General features: G+C 36.1%; 1 protein-coding gene across 2 annotated transcripts in view; it reads left to right on the top strand.

Annotated features, from left to right (window-relative positions):
• Positions 1–17,350, top strand: part of LOC127869233 (protein hinderin-like) — a 36,889-nt gene extending 19,539 nt beyond the window's left edge. The window contains exons 6-13 of one of the 2 annotated variants that reach the window (XM_052411611.1): positions 1,131–1,246; positions 2,587–2,693; positions 6,794–7,799; positions 9,157–9,198; positions 11,980–12,148; positions 13,403–13,528; positions 14,081–14,214; positions 15,531–17,350. In XM_052411611.1, the coding sequence (XP_052267571.1) occupies positions 1,131–1,246; positions 2,587–2,693; positions 6,794–7,799; positions 9,157–9,198; positions 11,980–12,148; positions 13,403–13,528; positions 14,081–14,214; positions 15,531–15,661 (1,831 nt within the window). In that variant the 3' untranslated portion in view covers positions 15,662–17,350. The remainder of the gene's footprint in view (positions 1–1,130; positions 1,247–2,586; positions 2,694–6,793; positions 7,800–9,156; positions 9,199–11,979; positions 12,149–13,402; positions 13,529–14,080; positions 14,215–15,530) is intronic. The other variant, XM_052411612.1, reaches the window with a different exon arrangement.
• The last annotated feature ends 2,275 nt before the right edge of the window (positions 17,351–19,625 follow it).

Here is a 19,625-nt window from a genome sequence, read left to right as displayed (position 1 = left end):
TTGTCCAACTGTAAAGTTGCTCGTATCATATTGGTCATAGGAATATCACCCTATGTAAAAATCCTATGTTAGACTTGAAATATATTTAACCCTTTGCATGCTGGGAAATTTGTTGTCTGCTAAAATGTTGTCTGCTGAATTTTTAAAATTAGCATTTTCTTTGATTTTTTTTTCAAAGAATACTATCAGAATAGCAAACAGTTTGGATCCTGATGAGACGCCACGTTTTGTGGCGTCTCATCTGGATCCAAACTGTTTGCAAAGGCCTTCAAAATTCGGTTCCAGCGCTGAAAGGGTTTAAAATGCTCAAGACTACCACTATCCTAACACTTGGATATTCATCAAACTTGATATTTATCATTGTTAATCTATCAATAAACAATTTAAGAGTTCTGATGCGCAGCCACATGTAAGAAGCACAAAGAGTTGTTTTTGACCAATAAATAAGAATAACTAAACATTTTGACAATTTGGAAATGACTTAAGCGAATTGATGAATTCCATAAATGTGTACATTTCAATAAAACTTTATTTGAATATGTTGTTTTTAGTTTCATGATATGCTTCTGGTTAGAATGGTTCTTCACAAAAAGAAATATGAGCATATATCATGCTTACATAAATGCATCCTTGTTGTACCCCACAATAAAGGGTGTATTAGTGTCAATCTGGCTTTGTCCACATAAAATGTAATACATTTGTGGTGTATACCGGTACTACTTCACAATATCTCAACCAATTGAATTGACACTTCAAATATGTCATCGTCATGTGTTAACGTGTAAGATGCTTTTTTCATCTTAAGTGGTCCACACATTAATGAGTAATTTGCCTTTGAACATAACTGACAATACTTTATGGGGGTGTTAGTGACCTTTGTCACCTTTGGAATAGAGTTCTGATATGATTTAATTGCCGAGTGGGAGATGAGAAAACTGAGCTTATTACATTTGGGTAAAGTGTCGTCCAGCTACGCCTAATCAGGATCACCACTTTCTGGATTTTCATTTAGAAAATACATCTTTGAAAGACTTCTTTTGTGGGGCCTGCACAGGCAAATCTGTGAGGACACTTTTTTACGCTCATGCATTAAGCCATTTTTTTCCTACACAAGGCTTATTTTATTCCAGAGTAGGAGATGAGAAGGAGAAGGTAGTGCAGGAGATGAACGGTGAGCGAGAGCAGTACGAGAAACAGCTGATGACTATGGTGGAACAGCAGGAACGCATACTGGCCGAGAGGGAAGGTTGGTGGGGTAATAATATTGAACATTAGTGGAACAGCAGGAACGCATACTGGCCGAGAGGGAAGGTGGGTGGGGTAAAAATATTGAAAATTGGTGGATCTGATATTGAACATTTGTGAAGCTTCAGGAGTGTATACTGGCCGAGAGGGAAGATGGGTGGGATAATGATATTGAACATTGGTGGAGCAGCAGGAACGCATAATGGCTGAGAGGGAAGGTGGGTGGAGTAATAATATTGAAAATTGGTGGAACAGATATTGAACATTTGTTAAGCTTCAGGAGCGTATACTGGTCGAGAGGGAAGATGGGTGGGGTAATGATATTGAACATTGGTGGAGCAGCAGGAACGCATACTGGCCGAGAGGGAAGGTGGGTGGAGTAATAATATTTAAAATTGGTGGAACTGATATTTAACATTTGGGAAGCTTCAGGAGCGTATACTGGCCAAAAGGGAAGGTAGGTGGGGTAATGATATTGAACATTGGTGGAGCAGCAGGAACGCATACTGGCTGAGAGGGAAGGTGGGTGGAGTAATAATATTGAAAATTGGTGGAACAGATATTGAACATTTGTTAAGCTTCAGGAGCGTATACTGGTCGAGAGGGAAGATGGGTGGGGTAATGATATTGAACATTGGTGGAGCAGCAGGAACGCATACTGGCTGAGAGGGAAGGTGGGTGGGGTAATGATATTGAAAATTGGTGGAACAGATATTGAACATTTGGGAAGCTTCAGGAGCGTATACTGGCCAAAAGGGAAGGTAGGTGGGGTAATGATATTGAACATTGGTGGAGCAGCAGGAACGCATACTGGCCGAGAGGGAAGGTGGGTGGGGTAATAATATTGAACATTGGTGGAACAGATATTGAACATTGGTGGAACAGCAGGAGCGCATAAACAAAAATATCTTTAAAAAAATGAATAATAATATATACCCTATTCCAGCACATGAATAGCCAACTGATACAAGAATCTCAAGTTAATAACGATGAATGGTTTGCTTTCTTTTACTATAAGTAATCACCCCACTAACAAATAACAACCATGATTTAAAAAAAAACTAAAGTAATTTTAAATGAAAATTATAACACTGAAATTGAATTAAAAAGAGAACAAACTTATGTATAATAATGATTTAATGTGTCATACAGGGAGTCAATTAGCAAATGGCTGCAAATAAAGAAATTTAGCAAAAAAAATCCTTTTGGCTACACGTTGTTCTTCATTATCACCCATAAAATGTCAAAAATAATAAGAATTCAGACATCAAAATGTTAATTTGCTACATAAACTTTTGAGCGATGGGGAGCCCTACAATATATCTTCTACACTCCTTTCAGACATCCAGGAGAAGTTATTTCAGTGCCAGAGGCTGCTCACCGAGTATCAGGCCCAGCTGCTGAACAGGCAGGACAGGCTCAACACAACAATAGCTGAGATACAGGAGGTGGGCCATTAGGCTGATAGAACATTGATTCTGATTGGCTGATAGTACATTGATACTGATTGGTGGATACTACATTCATACTGATTTGCTGATGGTAAATTGATATTGATTGGCTGATAGTTTGAGCCTTGTTCTGGGGAAACTAGGCTAACAGTACGTGCGTAAAGTGTCATCCCAAATTGCCTGTGCTGTCTACTCCCAAATTGCCTGTGCTGTCTACTCCCAAATTGCCTGTGCTGTCTACTCCCAAATTGCCTGTGCTGTCTACTCCCAAATTGCCTGTGCTGTCTACTCCCAAATTGCCTGTGCTGTCTACTCCCAAATTGCCTGTGCTGTCTACTCAAGCTAATCAGAGACAACACTTTATTTTTTTGAATTTCTGTTTTAGAGGAGGTCTCTTCCAATGGATATCCATTTCCTAAAGTGTTGTCACTTAAAAGCCTGTGCGTACTGCACAGGCTAATCTGGGACGAATCTTTACAGACATTAATTTAACCCAGTATTCTAAAAATGAGGCTTGTACATTTATACTGTATAACTGCCAAAGATAGGGCTTTTCTGAGATTGGAAAAGTCAAGAGAACAAGTATTCTGTGGGCTCAATTTGAATTTTCTGAGGGATCATCCAAAATTGTTGTTTTCGTGGGGTTAACCAATAGAATCTTTCGTTAGATCAGACGTTTGTGTTTGCATAACTCAAAACGTATTGCTTCTTTTTGGTGAAACTTTACACACAAATTATTAACAAAGGGTGTACTTGTGCATCCCCATATTTAAATTGTATTTTATTTACTACATAACCAGTTATTTTCCGTTTTGATCAACAAATTTGACTTTTTTCTGCTCCCAGCATTTACAAATACTGGAAGGCATATAGCAATTGGCCTTTGGGTTTATTTTTCTTTCCTTCAGTTGACTGAAATCAATACTTTTTTTTACAAAGCTTTGATAATTTGTTAGATGAAGTCTTTTGACATTATCAACACAACCACATCACCTGACATCATTTCAACCTTGACATTGACCCTTTTTGGATTTTGTATTCAATTGGCTCAAGAATACATGCTGACAAAGCTTCCACCAAGGACAAATACATTTATAGAATGCAGCATCTGACAAAATGTAATGTAGAGAAATTCAAAACTAAAAAAGTATTGCTGCTATGTTGATTAAGTTTATTTTTCTATATATAAAGAGGAGATAAAAGGGACTATGGCATCATGCTTGTCCTAAGGACACATGTCTGGTTTTCTTCTGTGTCTAGTTATATTTTACCCTTGTCTTTTCAAAAATGGGCTTAAATAATGAGCATAAAATGTTGTCCAAGATTAGCCTGTGCTGTCCTTACTGGTTAACCAGACACAAAACTTTTCGTTATTGTTTTTAAAAAAGGAACTCATTTCCAAGCGATATCCAGTTAAGGCGTAAAGTTTCTTTTCAGATTAGCCTGTCAATGACAATTTATGCCCATTCATTACGCCCAGTTTTCCCCGAAGAAGACTTATTGTGGCTCTTACATTGTTTAGAGGTAAAGTCACAATTGGAGTCAAAGTAAAGCCCTGCAGAGGAGAGATGTTACATGGCAGCAGGCTGTCATACTATTTCTTTATTTTCCTATGTTTTACGAAGAATTCATATTGTGTATCAATTTAATTTAATCGACAGCGGGTACATTTGTTGCATCTTTAAATAGAAAGTTAACAACTGTTTAAAATTTGAATATCAAATCCAATGAAATTACTGTCTGGCAAATGATTACAAACCTTGTACATTTATCACACTGACCAAGGCATGTAACACTGACATTAAATTTAAAGAGCTATGCTTATGTTCCTATGGTAAAGGAAGGTTCCTTGTTTATTCTTCCTGATGACTAATAAGTACTCTTATTTGATATGTTTTGCTTTCTGGCATTCAATCAGAATGTACCACTTTTAAATATTGACAAAAAATCCTTCATATGGTTTTATCTTAATACTTTGAAAATAAGAAATATGAGATGCAGTATTAAAGTTAGGATTTTGAACTGTTCAGAAGTTCTTAAAGTATACATGTATATTTAGTTGTATTGACAACATGTTAATTAATGAATTGAATTCTCAAATATATAAGTGAATATGAGTTTCTGGCTGTGCTGCTTTGTTGATAAGCCTTTTATATTGAAAAAGCCTGTTTGTGACATGAAGATCAGATAGTTCCCAAAAACATTTATTTTCATTGATTTGCCTCAGGAGTTGAAAGATGTGGCCGAAGGAAATCTACAAAGAACCATATCACCAATACTTGCACAAGCAAAAGGCATGTCTGATGTAAATAGCCACATCAATCAAGTACAGGCATCACATTATGTCCTTCAGTACCCAAAACCAACTTTCCAAGCAGTACCATTCAACCAAGGTCAAAATCCAGTACAGTTCAAACAAAGTCAAAATTTAGTACAGTTTAGTCAAGGTCAGAATCCAGTACTGTTCAACAAAGGTCAGAATCAGTTACAGTTTAACCAAGGTCAAAATCCTGTACACATCAATCAAGGTCAAAATCCAGTACTGTTGGACCAAGGTCAAAATCAGTTACAGTTCAACCAAGGTCATAATCAAACCCAGTTCAACCAAGGTCAAAATCCAGTGTATTTCAAACATGGTCAAAGCCCTTTACAATCGTACCAATGCCAAACTCCAATGCAGATCATGCAAAGTCAAAATCCAGTAGAGTTCAGCCAAGTTCAAATTCCTATGCATGCCTTCCAGGGACAAAAACATGTCCAATTAAACCAAGGTCAAAATCAGGCATATTGCATCCTCGGTCAAAATCCTGTGCATTTCAGTAATGTTCAAGTCATGAGAGCCTTTCCAAATTCCCAAGCAGCAACCAATGCACTGCTACCTAATCCTATATCAGCAGGTCAACAGCCTGTTTCTAATGCATTACCTAACATTAACAATATGATGCACACACACAGGCAACCACCCAGTCATGGTAACCAGCAGAATTTCACACAAATCATAGACACAGTTAATGTACCCAAAGAAAATATCATGAAAGAACATGCTAATGAACCCAAAGAGGAATCTGATGGAAAAAATCAGGCTTCTGTGTCAGAGAATAAGGTTTGGGAATTTCAAAGTGTGATTGCGTTACACTAACACTGATTTGACTGAGTGTTGCTGATTGGAGCCTTGTTCTGGGAAAACTGGGCTTAATGCATGTGGGAAAGGTATTGTCCAGGATTAGCCTGTGCAGTTTGCACAAGCTACATTTGGACAAAACTGTACGCATTTATGGAATATTTTGTTTAAAGGAAGTCTCTTCTAAAAGAAAATCCTGTATAGGCAGACATTTTTGTCCATGATAAGCCTTAGGGGATATCACAGGCTAATCTGGGATAACACTTTACGCACATGCATTAAGCCCAGTTTTGCCAGAGTGTGGCTCCTTTAATAAACTAAGCAGCTTTATGATCTCCATTATAATTTCATATTGAATGCTACTTCTGCAGTTTTAAAAACACAATTTTGCTGTTAAATAACAGATTTCGAGTACTTACTTTACCATTGTAAGTGGAGTTGCCTTGTCTGTTCTGATGTTTCAATTGTATTGCTTCACATTAACCTTCCTTTGAATGTTCTTCAAGAAACCTCACAAAGTAGCTTTAGAATATAGGTACTCACCATACTACATTTTCTCATACCTGTATATGCACATTGATTTTATTATTTACGACATTTAGTAACATTACAGAGGCCTTAATTATTTTTCAGTTGGATGCACCAATATTTTTATCATTTAAATTATTTTAAAAGTTGCATCAGTTTATTTGTGAAATAGTCGTTCCTTCTGTCAATCATATTAATTTAAAACAAGATGACCAACCCAACAAAATAATTGTTAATGTCAAAGGTCAAGGTCACTGTCACAATAACTGTGAAAATTGTTTCTGATCAATAACATTGGCCTCGGACAGTAGATGACCCCTATTAGTAGATTGTCACTAGTTCAAAGCCCTGTTTTGGGGGCATATGTGTCTGACCGCGGAACTCTTGTTTAAAATTTAAAATTTAAAACCAACATAATTTACAATAACTGTAAAGAAAAATGTTTCAGGCTCCATTCATCAGACAACATCTCACAGAGAGACAACCCAGGACCAGGATACCAGTCTACAAGCCAGCAAGTGAAATCTGGGCCAATCGAAACACAGAGGCAAACGATTCCGTAACTGACCTTCTTCTGAATAGCAAAGACCCCAGAGACTGTGTGAAACGACCTTTCACCTCTATGATTGACAAGGAAATCGCTAGGGAAAGGTCATTGAGCAGGGGGTCACAGGGCTCAAGTTGTTCAAGGTCAAATAGGTCAAGAAGTGGGTCACCATCGGAGGGTCGGCCAAAGTTTGCCTACCCAGAGAAGTTGGTCAGTTTAGGTCCTTTACACGATCCAATTGCATCAAGTACACATAAGTCAGTGGACATTAAGGCACAGATTTCAAATTTCGATCAAGAAAGTGTGAGGTCATTGACGCGAGGTCATGAATATGAAAATGGTGGTCAGCTTAAAGAAATTGGACAAAATGACAGTGGTAAACATGGTAGTAAAGTTGCATTTACCGATAAAGATGAATATAATGATGAGGCAGAAATGCACTCCCCAAATTTAAAATCATCATCTAAGCTTTTTAATGACCCTGATTATGCCAAATATTACAAGAAGCTGTCACCAGGGGGTCGTAAAAGGGAACTGCTGAAACAGAGACAGGCATTGCTGTTGGAACAAGAGAGATTGAGAGAGGTGCTTGAAAAACAGGAAAGACAGTTGAAAGAGAGGCAAAGTGAGTACCAAAAAAGGCAAGATTTGCAGAAGGAGAGAATGGAATTTTACCAAAAGGATGGAAAATTCCCAGCATTTAAGTTGAACTTTGATGATGAAGGTCCTGGAAGAGAATCGACCAATGAGAGTGAAGCAGAGAGGTCCCATGAGGAACAAGAAGGGAAAAGTGATATCAGTGATGCAGAAATAAATGACAGAGGCTTAAAAAGGGGAAATCATGCTCCTCAAGACGAGGAGAAAGCCAGCTATGAGAAATATAGCCCTAGAGGACAAGTAGAGATAGGTATGATGAATGTTTTTTTTTTTTAATTCAACCATTTGTACTTGCAATACTATATAATATTGTTAAGTAAGTGTAAGTGCTGCACATTTTGAGTGGTGAAAGGTCAAGGTCAAGGTCATCCTTCAAGTCAAATTTAAAAAAAAGCGGTGCATTAGGAGGCATTGTATTTCTGACAAACACATCTCGTGTTTATGAATTTTGTGCAACCAATTGAATTTAATTCATTTATGCATTCATTCATTCGAGTAAGTTTTTTTTAAAGCAGTGCTAAATCATGACCTAAACAATCCTGGGACCATGTCATGCCCTGTTTTATCTGTTCTATTATTATACTCAAAATTTTATAAACAATATGTTTTTGTCCTTTTCGAACCTGACCAGGATCACTGTACTGTGTTAAATTTTCATCATTTTTGGATAGATAGAATAGATAGAATTGCAATATGCACTGAAATTATCTTTTTACCATTTTAATGACACTAGTTATCAAAAATAAAATGAGCTGCATTATGCAAAAATGAGTCTTACTCCATATGGAGCCGCAGTTCAGCCTGCGCATCCACCTCATGCATATACTCAGTCTGGTCAGGGGCTACCCTGTCCGCCAATAAGACCACAAAGACAAGCATGCCTTTCAGGGCCCTCAATATGTCAAATCCACGGCCGAAATTCGGCCGCATTCCCTCCCCTGAAAAGTATACTTTTTCCCCCTTTTTGGGGGAAAAATTCCCCATTTTTTTTTTTATTTTTTTTTTTATTTTTTTTTTATAGATAGATGTCTCATGATTATTATATCTCAATTCTATTTTAATTTAATCTTGTCAAACATACTAAATTATGAAATAAGCAATGAATATAGTGCAAACATGTACAAATGTAATAATTAGAGAGTAAGTTAAAAATCCCCCAAAAAGGGAAACGCAGCGAAAATTCCCCCTGCTATGGGTAGCGACTCGCTTCCCCTAAAATGGATTGAGGGCCCTGCCTTTATAGTGGACAGGGATGCTCCTGACCAGACTGCACTCATGCACAGACTGGGTCAGAGCTTTGCCGCTCACCTAAGACAAAAAACCTATTTCAGCTTAATGCAGCTCAGATGTGAAATGATTCTTCAATGTTGATAACATTTCACCTGATACATGCCCTTAAAAAGCTTCGTCTATAAAAAAAAAGAAATTAGTCATAAGTTATTATTTTAAAGATATGACAAAGGCACTTACTTAACCACATAGTTGAAATCACTGCTAAGGTACATTATGTTTTTGGGACTGCTAAGGTATGATGTTGGTCAGTTAATATCTGGTCCTAATAAGGAAAAACAATAGTGAAGAATTGTCTGTTTCCTTGCATTTTTAAGTTGTAAGGCGTAAGACAACTTACATTCCGGGAGACTTTTTTGGTAACAATGCTTTAGAATGATATTGAATGAGACTGGCTTTCTTTATGCTTCTTCTTATATAAATAATACGTCAAATGTTAATACTCTCTGTTCATGATTTTTATGTTTTGTTTTTAATTTTCTTCCAAAACTTTTTAGTTTGCTCCTTCTATATTCCATATTTTTATGCCCCCGGTAGGGTGGCATATAGCAGTTGAACTGTCCGTCAGTCAGTATGTCAGTATGTGAGTCAGCCTGTCTGTCCTTCCGAAAAAAAACTTTAATGTTGGCCATAACTTTAAAAATATTGAAGATAGCACCTTGATACATGTATTTGGCATGCATGTGTATCTCATGGAGCTGCACATTTTGAGTGGTGAATCTACAGTCACCGTAGTGGCTTTTAATTATTTGCTACTAAAAATAGACATTTGTTACAGACAATTATTTTCATGGAAGTAATTTATATAATTATAAATCTCATATTATATATTTCATTACCAAGACTTCTTTTCACAGTTACTGTACAGATTTATTATCTTGATTATTTATAACCCAAATTATTGATTTGTAAAAGTTTTTTTTTATATGATATAATGATAATTTCTTTGATGTTCATTACATACCTGTGGACTTACGTCCATAGATACATGATCAACTTTGCCAATGATCTCTTTTAAACCACAGGCCTTGGTTGTCAGTGATGTCTGACATGGTCATAATTGACTGTGAGACGCTCCCCACCCCCACCCCCGGTTGGATTGGACAAAATTCAAAGGAAGTAATAACCTTTAAAGGGAGATGATTTCTATACCTGCCAAATGTTAAATAGAAATTTTATTTCAATGCGGCGCAGTAGGGGGTATTGTGTTTCTGACAAACACATCTCTTGTTTCAAATGAAATAATGCATATTTAGTCTTCTGCAGAAATCTGTGCATGTATAAAACTGTTGTTATGTTTTCATTTTTCTTTTCTTTTTTTTCTGAGCATGATCATTTGCATTCATGCTTTTATTCAATTACACTATTTTGAAGGGATAAATTGTTTTAAGAATGATGCCATAGTTAAGATATTAATTATAAAAGGGAAGTTACTCTTAACAAAATGGATGCATTTAAAAGGACCTATATTTGATTAAAGCAAAGATGTTCATACGTTAAGACGTTAATATCTTAAATGATCTGATTTATCAAAATGAATTATGCATATGATATATAAGAATGGTAGTCTGTTTAAATTGTCAAAATGATATTCAGAATTAAAAGTAATTAAATAAATGTGTTTAAATAGTAGAAAACATTTCAAATTGTTATCAATTAAAGCCTCACAACTTATTTGGCATAGTAAATTTAAGTTTAAATAAGAAACATATTTTAGCTATGCCAATTAGAATATAATATCTGGTGGTAACAAAACAGAAATCAGTCTTTTATGCGCTTTAAAACTCAATTATTAAATCGCGTTTGTCGAAATGGACGTATACATCTAGAAATCCTACTTTCGGTTTTAAAAGCGGTACCGTTTGAAAAATAATAAATTACTTGCTACCTAGGCTATAGATTAAATTTTATCTATGCCAATTAGAATATATCTGGTGGTTACAAGTTAGAAATCCGTCTTTTTTGCGCTTTAAAACCTTAAAATAATCGCGTTTGTTGAAATGGACGTATACGTATAGAAATCCTACATTCGGTTTTAAAAGTGGTACTGTATTGAAAATTAATAAATTACTTGATAACTATTCTATATATTTAATTTTATCTATGCCAATTAGAATATATCTGGTGGTTACAAGGTAGAAATCCATCTTTTTTGCGTTTTAAAAGCGGTACCGTTTGAAAAATAATAAATTACTTGCTTACTACATGTAGGCTATAGATTTAATGACAATTTTGCACACTTTCAAATTGCATCTATATGTATTGATTAACATGTATTTCATTTCAAGGTCAGAGGCAAAGTGTGTGGCTTTAAGTGTGACTCTTTCGTATATGGGACATAAATAGTATAGCTGCAATTTGGCAGCTCAGTTAAACTGCATGACGAAGCTATGTTGTACTTTAAATTTCTTTAACGTAATTATAAGTTTGTTTAATATTCTCATCAATGCATCGACCTGTATCTTAGTTTTTTTGCTTTGTTCCAAATTAGCATTGTGTAAGATTATCTGCATGTAAAGCATCTACCTTATACTATACATGTATATCATTATGACCATAACTAACTCTTATGCATGAAACGTTCAGTGAGTCGTTTAAATAAAAAATACTTAAGAGCTTATGCTAAATCTCCATACATTGTCCAAATAATAAGACAAAAATACAATTATTATGAAGTAATATTTTGTTAAAAACCAAATGATTAAAATAATGTAATTATGTATGAGATAAGCCACATTTTGAATGCAAAAATGAAAAAATGAAATAAAACAGTTATTTTAGTAATTTTTAAATGATTACATGATATGTATAGATCACCTTTATATTTTAATGCCCAGTCTGAGAAGTGTAATTGTAATGAATGAAATGTACATGATGACTGCTATTTGCAGCCATGGAAGTGTTAAGAAGTGTGAAAATCTTTTTTATTGAACTTTACATTTTGTGTTGTCATGGGTTTGAAACCGATTGAGACTGGGGCTCAAATATTATTGGCATTGTTTATTTTATCAAAATAATATAATTAATGTTTTACTATAGTAAGATAAATATTTCCAGTGTGCATAACGGGAATATTTATTTGTTATGCATTTTCATATTTCATTGATTTTCCATCTGTTAAATTTTCATTCTTTTTGTAGGTACCTCTCCCCTGGCAACACCAACAAAGGTAACCAAGGCTACCTCACCACCCAGGAGTCCCTCAGACTCTAATCCAAGTTCACAAAGGTCACAGGGGTCAACTAGCCAGAGGTCAACGGGGTCAGACGGTCCAAGACTGGTGGACGTAGCAACCAGTGTATCTTACAGGTAAATATGTCATGGCCTTACGGGTCACATGTATGAACTACTCAATGTCTGATCTTAAACCTTTACCACTCAGTTACGCATTTTGGCGCATTTGTAATAGCTTAGAATATAACATTAACACATTTATGCCTAGTGGACTCTCCCATCTTTCTAAGTTGGATCAATTTATTTTCAAAATTAGGGATGTCTAGCATATTTATTTCTATATTTAGAACAATTCTTACAGAAATTCCTTTAAGCAAACAGCGTAGACCCAGATGAGACGCCGCATCATGCGGCGTCTCATCTGGGTTTACGCAGTTTGCAATGTCCTTTTTTCAGGACGCTAGGCATGAATGGGTTAAATTTAAGAACTTACTTGCTACATTTAAGATTTTATAAAGGCTTCATTTCTTACCCTATGTTTCTGATAAGCATCAAGCAGCAAAGCCTGAACAGACTGCTAGTTGAATATAGCCACTTTATTTTGCTTCTGAGCAGTGAAGGTTTAAGTCTCGACTTAAAAAGCAGACCGATGAGAAGGGGCCATGTTCATACAATAAGATTGTACATAATATTTTAAAATGCATAGCGTCCCCTCCCCGCGAAAATGGCCAATCTCAGTTTTGGAACGAAAACGGGTTTTGACATTTTCCCAGTGGTAAAAACGGCCCGCTTCTCCCGCGAAGAATTCCAAGGTCCTATCCAATCGGCTTACAAAGTTATACCAATGTAAATGTGTGCGAAAATTTCCAAAGTAAATGTAAAAAAGTCAGCAGTGGATAAAAAAAATGAGAAAAGCTTGAGTCAAAGCTTGAGTTAGACAATTTTCTCTTATTGACGACAGAAAATGTCACACATCACTTAAAACATTATGACACATGAAGGGATATTTAAAAAGTCATTATGGAAAGTTTTAGCTTCATTCTGTAATTAAAAAAAATGAAGTTTTTTCCTTCTCCTGAAAACTTGTAAATATTGAGGTTGGCATTTTTGCGGGGAGGGGACGATAGAGTACAAAATACATTTTAAGTGGTAAAACAAGAGTATATCACAAAATAATGCTTAAAGGAGATTTCCAAATATACCTGTACAACCAATCACGATAAGCTATTACAACAAATAATAACAACAACCAATCACAACAACCAATCACAAGAAGCAATTTTAACAACAAATCACTAGAGAAAATTAATGTTTCCAATCAGCCATTTTATCGGATCAAAAGGTAGATAATATGTTAGGAATATTTGTCATATATGAGTTTTGTTGCAGAACACCACTGAAAGATGCTAGCAACAGACAGGGCAATCTGACATTGGCTGTAAACAGACATAAAAGTAGTCCCCCCAAGAAAAATAGTTCCCAACCAGAGAGCCTGTCATCGGCACGTTCAGTTGGGTAAGTCACAAATACCGGATAAAATGAATGATATTTATACAATTATATTAAATAAAAACTGCAATTTTAATAAGGTTTACAAAATAACATGGTGGTGCTGGTTGCCCACCCTCATTTTTTTACTTCTGCTTGTACAGATAATGCATATGAGCCTTGCTCTGGGACAATGGGACATTATGCATGTGCATGTATAATCATCACCCCAGTTCATACATGTGCATGCATAATCATCACCCCAGTTCATGCTGCATGTGCATGCATAATCATCACCCCAGTTCATGCTGTGCAGTCCACAACACTTTTTGAGTAGTCTTGATTTTTATTAAGAAAAACTTACTTTTAAACAAAAATTCCATAAAAGCAAAATGTGTCCTCCTTCATAAGCCTGCGCAGCCAGCACTTTACACAATTTCATTCAGCCAGGTTTTCCCAGGGCGATGCTCCTGTCAAAGGGAGAGAATTTCAGAAATGTACAACAACAGCTTTTTGGGAGCCATGGGATAGCTATTTCCGTCCATGAACTGGGTCAACCAATCCATACATACATTTCAGGGAGAAGACAATGAACATTTTAGAGATTGTCAACTCCATGGAGGAGGAAACTCCAACCCGAGTGCGCGGTTACTATGACGAATATGAAAACAAGCCCATGGGACCAGCTAGCAAGAATGCTAAAACTAAAACAGGTAAATGCTGTTATCACAAGAAATACAAAAGAGTTTCATTCTTGAAAAAGGGGGTTTAATGTATGTGCATAAATTGTATTCCCAGATTAGCCTGTGCAGTCTGTGTAATCCAATCAGGGAAGACACTTTCCGCTTAAACTCGAATTTTGCTAAGGAATGACTTTCTTTAAAAAAAAATGCCATTAAATAAAATTTTAAACATTATTTTGAAATTAAAATTTTATTAATGAAGATTGGTGTACTTAAATAATAATGCATTTTCTTAACACATATAGACTAGTTACCGTCACATGATATTTTCAATACATCAATATTACATTTAAAGGCTCTCGTTCCAAGAATTCTTGGCATATTTTAAAGTTGCCATTAAATTTCTCTTTTTGATTGGAAGGAATTAGAGAGTGTTAATATGACAACTGGAATTAATATTTTGTCTAAAACTCATTTGTTTAATGTTTGCACCAATGGGATTCAAACCACGGTTTTCTGGATGAAAACTCTGAAGTCATTCATAGTTTTTATTGTTCATGTAAGCAAACCAATTGTTGATACAAATTTTATCGAAAAAACAACAGAAAAAGGACTCTTAATTATGGAATAATTCACTCGTTTAAAGTTTGTAACACCTGATAATTTTATCAAGTTCAAACAATTATAACTCATTAATTAACACATGTTTCAATTGTATGTCTATGCCAGTAGTAGTCATTCTGCCTTATGTGTACACTTGTCTTTGATTTTGTTGATCTGTGATATAAAGTTAGAGAACTATCAATTCACCAAACTGTTAAAGAGTCTCTTGAATTGTTTTAAATATTGATATTGCAAGACCATTTTTACCTCACCATATCACAGCATGCTCATGGTGGGATTTTGTGATCACCTTTTCTCAATTATATCCCCCCCCCAATTGTTATGAAACATACTCAAAACATTTGTCCAACATTGGTAAAATAAGGTCTCAAAGTCAAAGGGAAAGCTTGTAAACACTACAGAGGCCATATTTATTACCCAATCTTCTTGTCTTGATATTTGTCTCAATGATATATTGGTTGAGTAAGAAACTGGGTCACACGGTGTCAAAACTAAAGCCACTGGGCGAAACATTCTAGAGACCACATTCTTTCCAATTAACCATGAAACTTTCTCAGACTATATGTTAAAATGATACCTTGGCTGAGCTCTAAAACTCTCACTAATGGTTCTTGAAACTTTGCAATAGCTCATCAAACCGCTTAAGTTCCATTGGGTCTAAGACAAGTAACGTTTGGTCCCTCGTCCGAATGTTCTTATATGTATTAAACTTTATTTTCCAGGGTCCCAGTTTAGCACTCTGCGCCAGTATACCAGTCCAGGTCAAACAAGAACCAGACCAGGCAAGCTTTTAGAAGACCCTGAGGAGTCAATAGAAGAAAACAAGATTCTAGAAGATATATTTTTCCTGTAACCAGTCTAGCATACAGGGTCTATGTTAAGCATACCATACCATTCCAGATCAAACAAGAACCAGTCAGTATAGCAGAAAATATGTTCAAGCAATTTTTTGTGTTTTGGTGTAACCAGTTCACTTTGTTAATGGTTAAGTCTGTGCTGTGTGAGTGGTGGGCAGGATTTATTGTTTAAAACGTTAAATTGAATATGCAATTGTCTGTGATACTATTGTGTTCTTGTCTGCTTTAATAATGGAACAAGTAGCAGGGGTGTTATTTCCCATTCTGTTAATTGATTGCCTCCATTCAAATGTGATATTGTTTGTGCATTTTGTTAAAAGTGCTGAATCTCAAAAATCTTCAGAGATTTTGTAAACACAGTAATTATTATAAGATATTTTTCCCTAATTGTTTTCTAAAATCACATTCCTGATATAGTTTCAATCCCTCAGGCTGTACATTTGATCTACGGTGTGGGAAAACTGGTGTTAATTCATCTACATAAAAGTGTGATGCCAGATTAGCCTTTGCAGTCCGCACACACCAATCAGGGACAATTTACACTGGAATTTTCGTTTTCAATGGACCTTTTTTAAACAAAATAATACCATTTAAGATGAAACTGTCTTCTCTGATTATCCTATCGGGATAATGGGCATTGCACAGGCTAATCCAGGATGACACTGTATGCACATGCATAAAGGCCTGTTTACCCACAGCAAGGGTCATATTAAGCTAACAGATATTGTATATAAGTCATGTAAGACTTCAAAAAAATCAGAAAATCCTAGTATACATTAATTGCCTAAACATTATAAATATAGATTGTAGATGTAGAGGATGTATGGATAGATGGATTTGTTGGAATAATGATTTTAATTCACCCTTGATCACATAAATATATAATAATAATAATATATTTTTCTATAATCACTGGTAATATTGCATCAAATACAACAAATCTTCTTTTATATTTTATTCATACAAATGATTATATTTGTATTTTTTCAAAAATTAGTTCTGGTAAAATAATAAAATTATCAATGATGTTTATTGTTAATTTTCACTGTTTGAAACAGTGAATTATCAGTTTTAATTCACTGATATTTCTCAATAAACTCTGGAAGGCATAAAATAAACCAAATGAGTCAGTGATTGGATATATCATAATAACTTAATAACTGCACTGGTAACTGATGTATTGGGTTGGTATATATGGAACATTTATGGAGGTAAATATTGAACTCAAAAACAAATATGTGAACAAATACCTGAACTCGGGTTGGTGTTTCTAAAGCATCATGAGTTTTGTTGTTAGCATTTACTTGATATTTTTCCATTCATAAAGTAAGTGAAAGGCTTTAGGTAAGACACTGTCTACCCGTACATGCAATAGTATATTGTATTGTCTATGACTCCATACATTTATTGGTAATAAAACTACATTTGATGCATTCCATCGACATGGCGTTGATACTTAGAGATACTTTCGTTTACCACATTACATAGACATGTAGTATCTTGTTCTTACTTTGAAATTATTATGCATACAGTTGATGTTTTTCTGTCCAACTTGATATTATTTATGTACGTATACAATAAATAGTGTTATTGCATATAATTAATTTTTCAGTTGATATGTGGAGTAACACAATGTAGATGTATATAAGAGAGTTAGATATTTATAAAAGAAACGAAATTTGTAATAAATGTATTTATCTTTTTAATAATTTTATTATAAATCAGATCGGACCCTTTAAATAAACCAGAAATTATGAATGAATAAAATACCCATTAAAACAATGACAACTCAAGGATGAATCGACATGCAAGCCTCGATTCCGCCTTAATATAATTTTTTGTTTAAAGGAAGTCGTTTGGAAATGAAAATCCAATTTATGCAAAAAGTGTCGTCCCTTATAAAGCCTGTGAGGACTACCCAGGCTATTCTGGGACGAGACTTTGTGCACCTGCATTGAGGACTACACAGGCTATTCTGGGACGAGACTTTGCGCACCTGCATTGAGGACTACACAGGCTATTCTGGGACGAGACTTTGCGCACCTGCATTTAGGACTACCCAGGCTATTCTGGGACAAGACTTTGCGCACCTGCATTGAGGACTACACAGGCTATTCTGGGACGAGACTTTGCGCACCTGCATTGAGGACTACACAGGCTATTCTGGGACGAGACTTTGCACACCTGCATTTAGGACTACACAGGCCATTCTGGGCCGAGATGTTGCGCACCTGCATTGAGGACTACACAGGCTATTCTGTGACGAGTCTTTGCGCACCTGCATTGTGGACTACCCAGGCTATTCTGGGACGAGACTCTGAGCACCTGCATTGAGGACTACACAGGCTATTCTGGGACGAGACTTTGCGCACCTGCATTGTGGACTACCCAGGCTATTCTGGGACGAGACTTTGCGCACCTGCATTGAGGACTACACAGGCTATTCTGGGACGAGACTTTGCGCACCTGCATTGAGGACTACACAGGCTATTCTGGGACGAGACTTTGCACACCTGCATTGAGGACTACACAGGCCATTCTGGGCCGAGATGTTGCGCACCTGCATTGAGGACTACACAGGCTATTCTGTGACGAGTCTTTGCGCACCTGCATTGTGGACTACCCAGGCTATTCTGGGACGAGACTCTGAGCACCTGCATTGAGGACTACACAGGCTATTCTGGGACGAGACTTTGCGCACCTGCATTGTGGACTACCCAGGCTATTCTGGGACGAGACTTTGCGCACCTGCATTGAGGACTACACAGGCTATTCTGGGACGAGACTTTGCGTACCTGCATTGAGGACTACACAGGCTATTCTGCATTGAGCCTTTTTCCCCAAGAGCAAGACTCATTAAAACAAGAAGCACGTGTGTAATATCATTCAGTACAGGTCGAGTGAAGCACGTGTGTAATATCATTCAGTACAGGTCGAGTGAAGCACGTGTGTAATATCATTCAGTACAGGTCGAGTGAAGCACGTGTGTAATATCATTCAGTACAGGTCGAGTGAAGCACGTGTGTAATATCACTCAGTACAGGTCGAGTGAAGCACGTGTGTAATATCATTCAGTACAGGTCGAGTTGAGTTTTAGCTGCAAAAACAAATACATTCGAAATGACGCAGTTACAAAGTCAATGTTGTGATGTATAAAACTTCATAAAATACTTAATACAGTGTTCATTGATATCTTTCCATTGATTCTCAAAATTCACATCGACTTTCTGTATTTAAATTATTTGGGTACATTTGTTTTACACCGTAAGCTATAAGTTTGTTGCCTAATTAAAAACTACTAAGGTTTTTGTAGTTATGGCACATTTTCAACTTACATTTCGTGGTTTCCAATTTGTAACGCGAAAGCATCTTTAAGCTATGAAGTTACTACGTCTACATCATTTAGACAAATATGGAAATTTTCATTTAAAGGAGGTCTCTTCTTATAGAAAATCCAGTGTATGCGGACGTTTTGTCCCTAATTAGTCTGTGCGGACTGCACAAGCTAATCTGGCGTGACAATGTTCACACGGGCATTAAGCCTGGCTTGACAATATTCACACAGGCATTAAGCCTGGCTTGACAATGTTCACACGGGCATTAAGCCTGGCTTGACAGTGTTCACACAGGCATTAAGCCTGGCTTGACAATGTTCACACAGGCATTAAGCACATCTTTCCCAGAACGCGCCTGATATTCGTTGGATTTTACAGATTCCATACTTAAGAATGCTACATGTATGCATATATAGCTGCGTCCTGTTCCCAGAAAGTTTATGCAAAGCCGTAGGTACTGTTTGTCATCATTGGTCAAGTTTTATCATAAAGTACACCACACGTTCCGTTTCGGTTATAAAATAATAAAGTTTGCAGAATTTTCGCCTCTTTCAAACTGACATTTCTCAACATGTTTTCCGGATGATAACTCGATGATGACCATTGGCGTGTCTAAAAGGCGTGC

This window comes from Dreissena polymorpha, chromosome 2 (genome assembly GCF_020536995.1).
Source record: "Dreissena polymorpha isolate Duluth1 chromosome 2, UMN_Dpol_1.0, whole genome shotgun sequence".
Lineage (NCBI taxonomy): Eukaryota > Metazoa > Mollusca > Bivalvia > Myida > Dreissenidae > Dreissena > Dreissena polymorpha.
The sequence above is the reverse complement of the archived record's forward strand: the minus strand, read 5'-3'. Positions and strand labels throughout refer to the sequence as shown.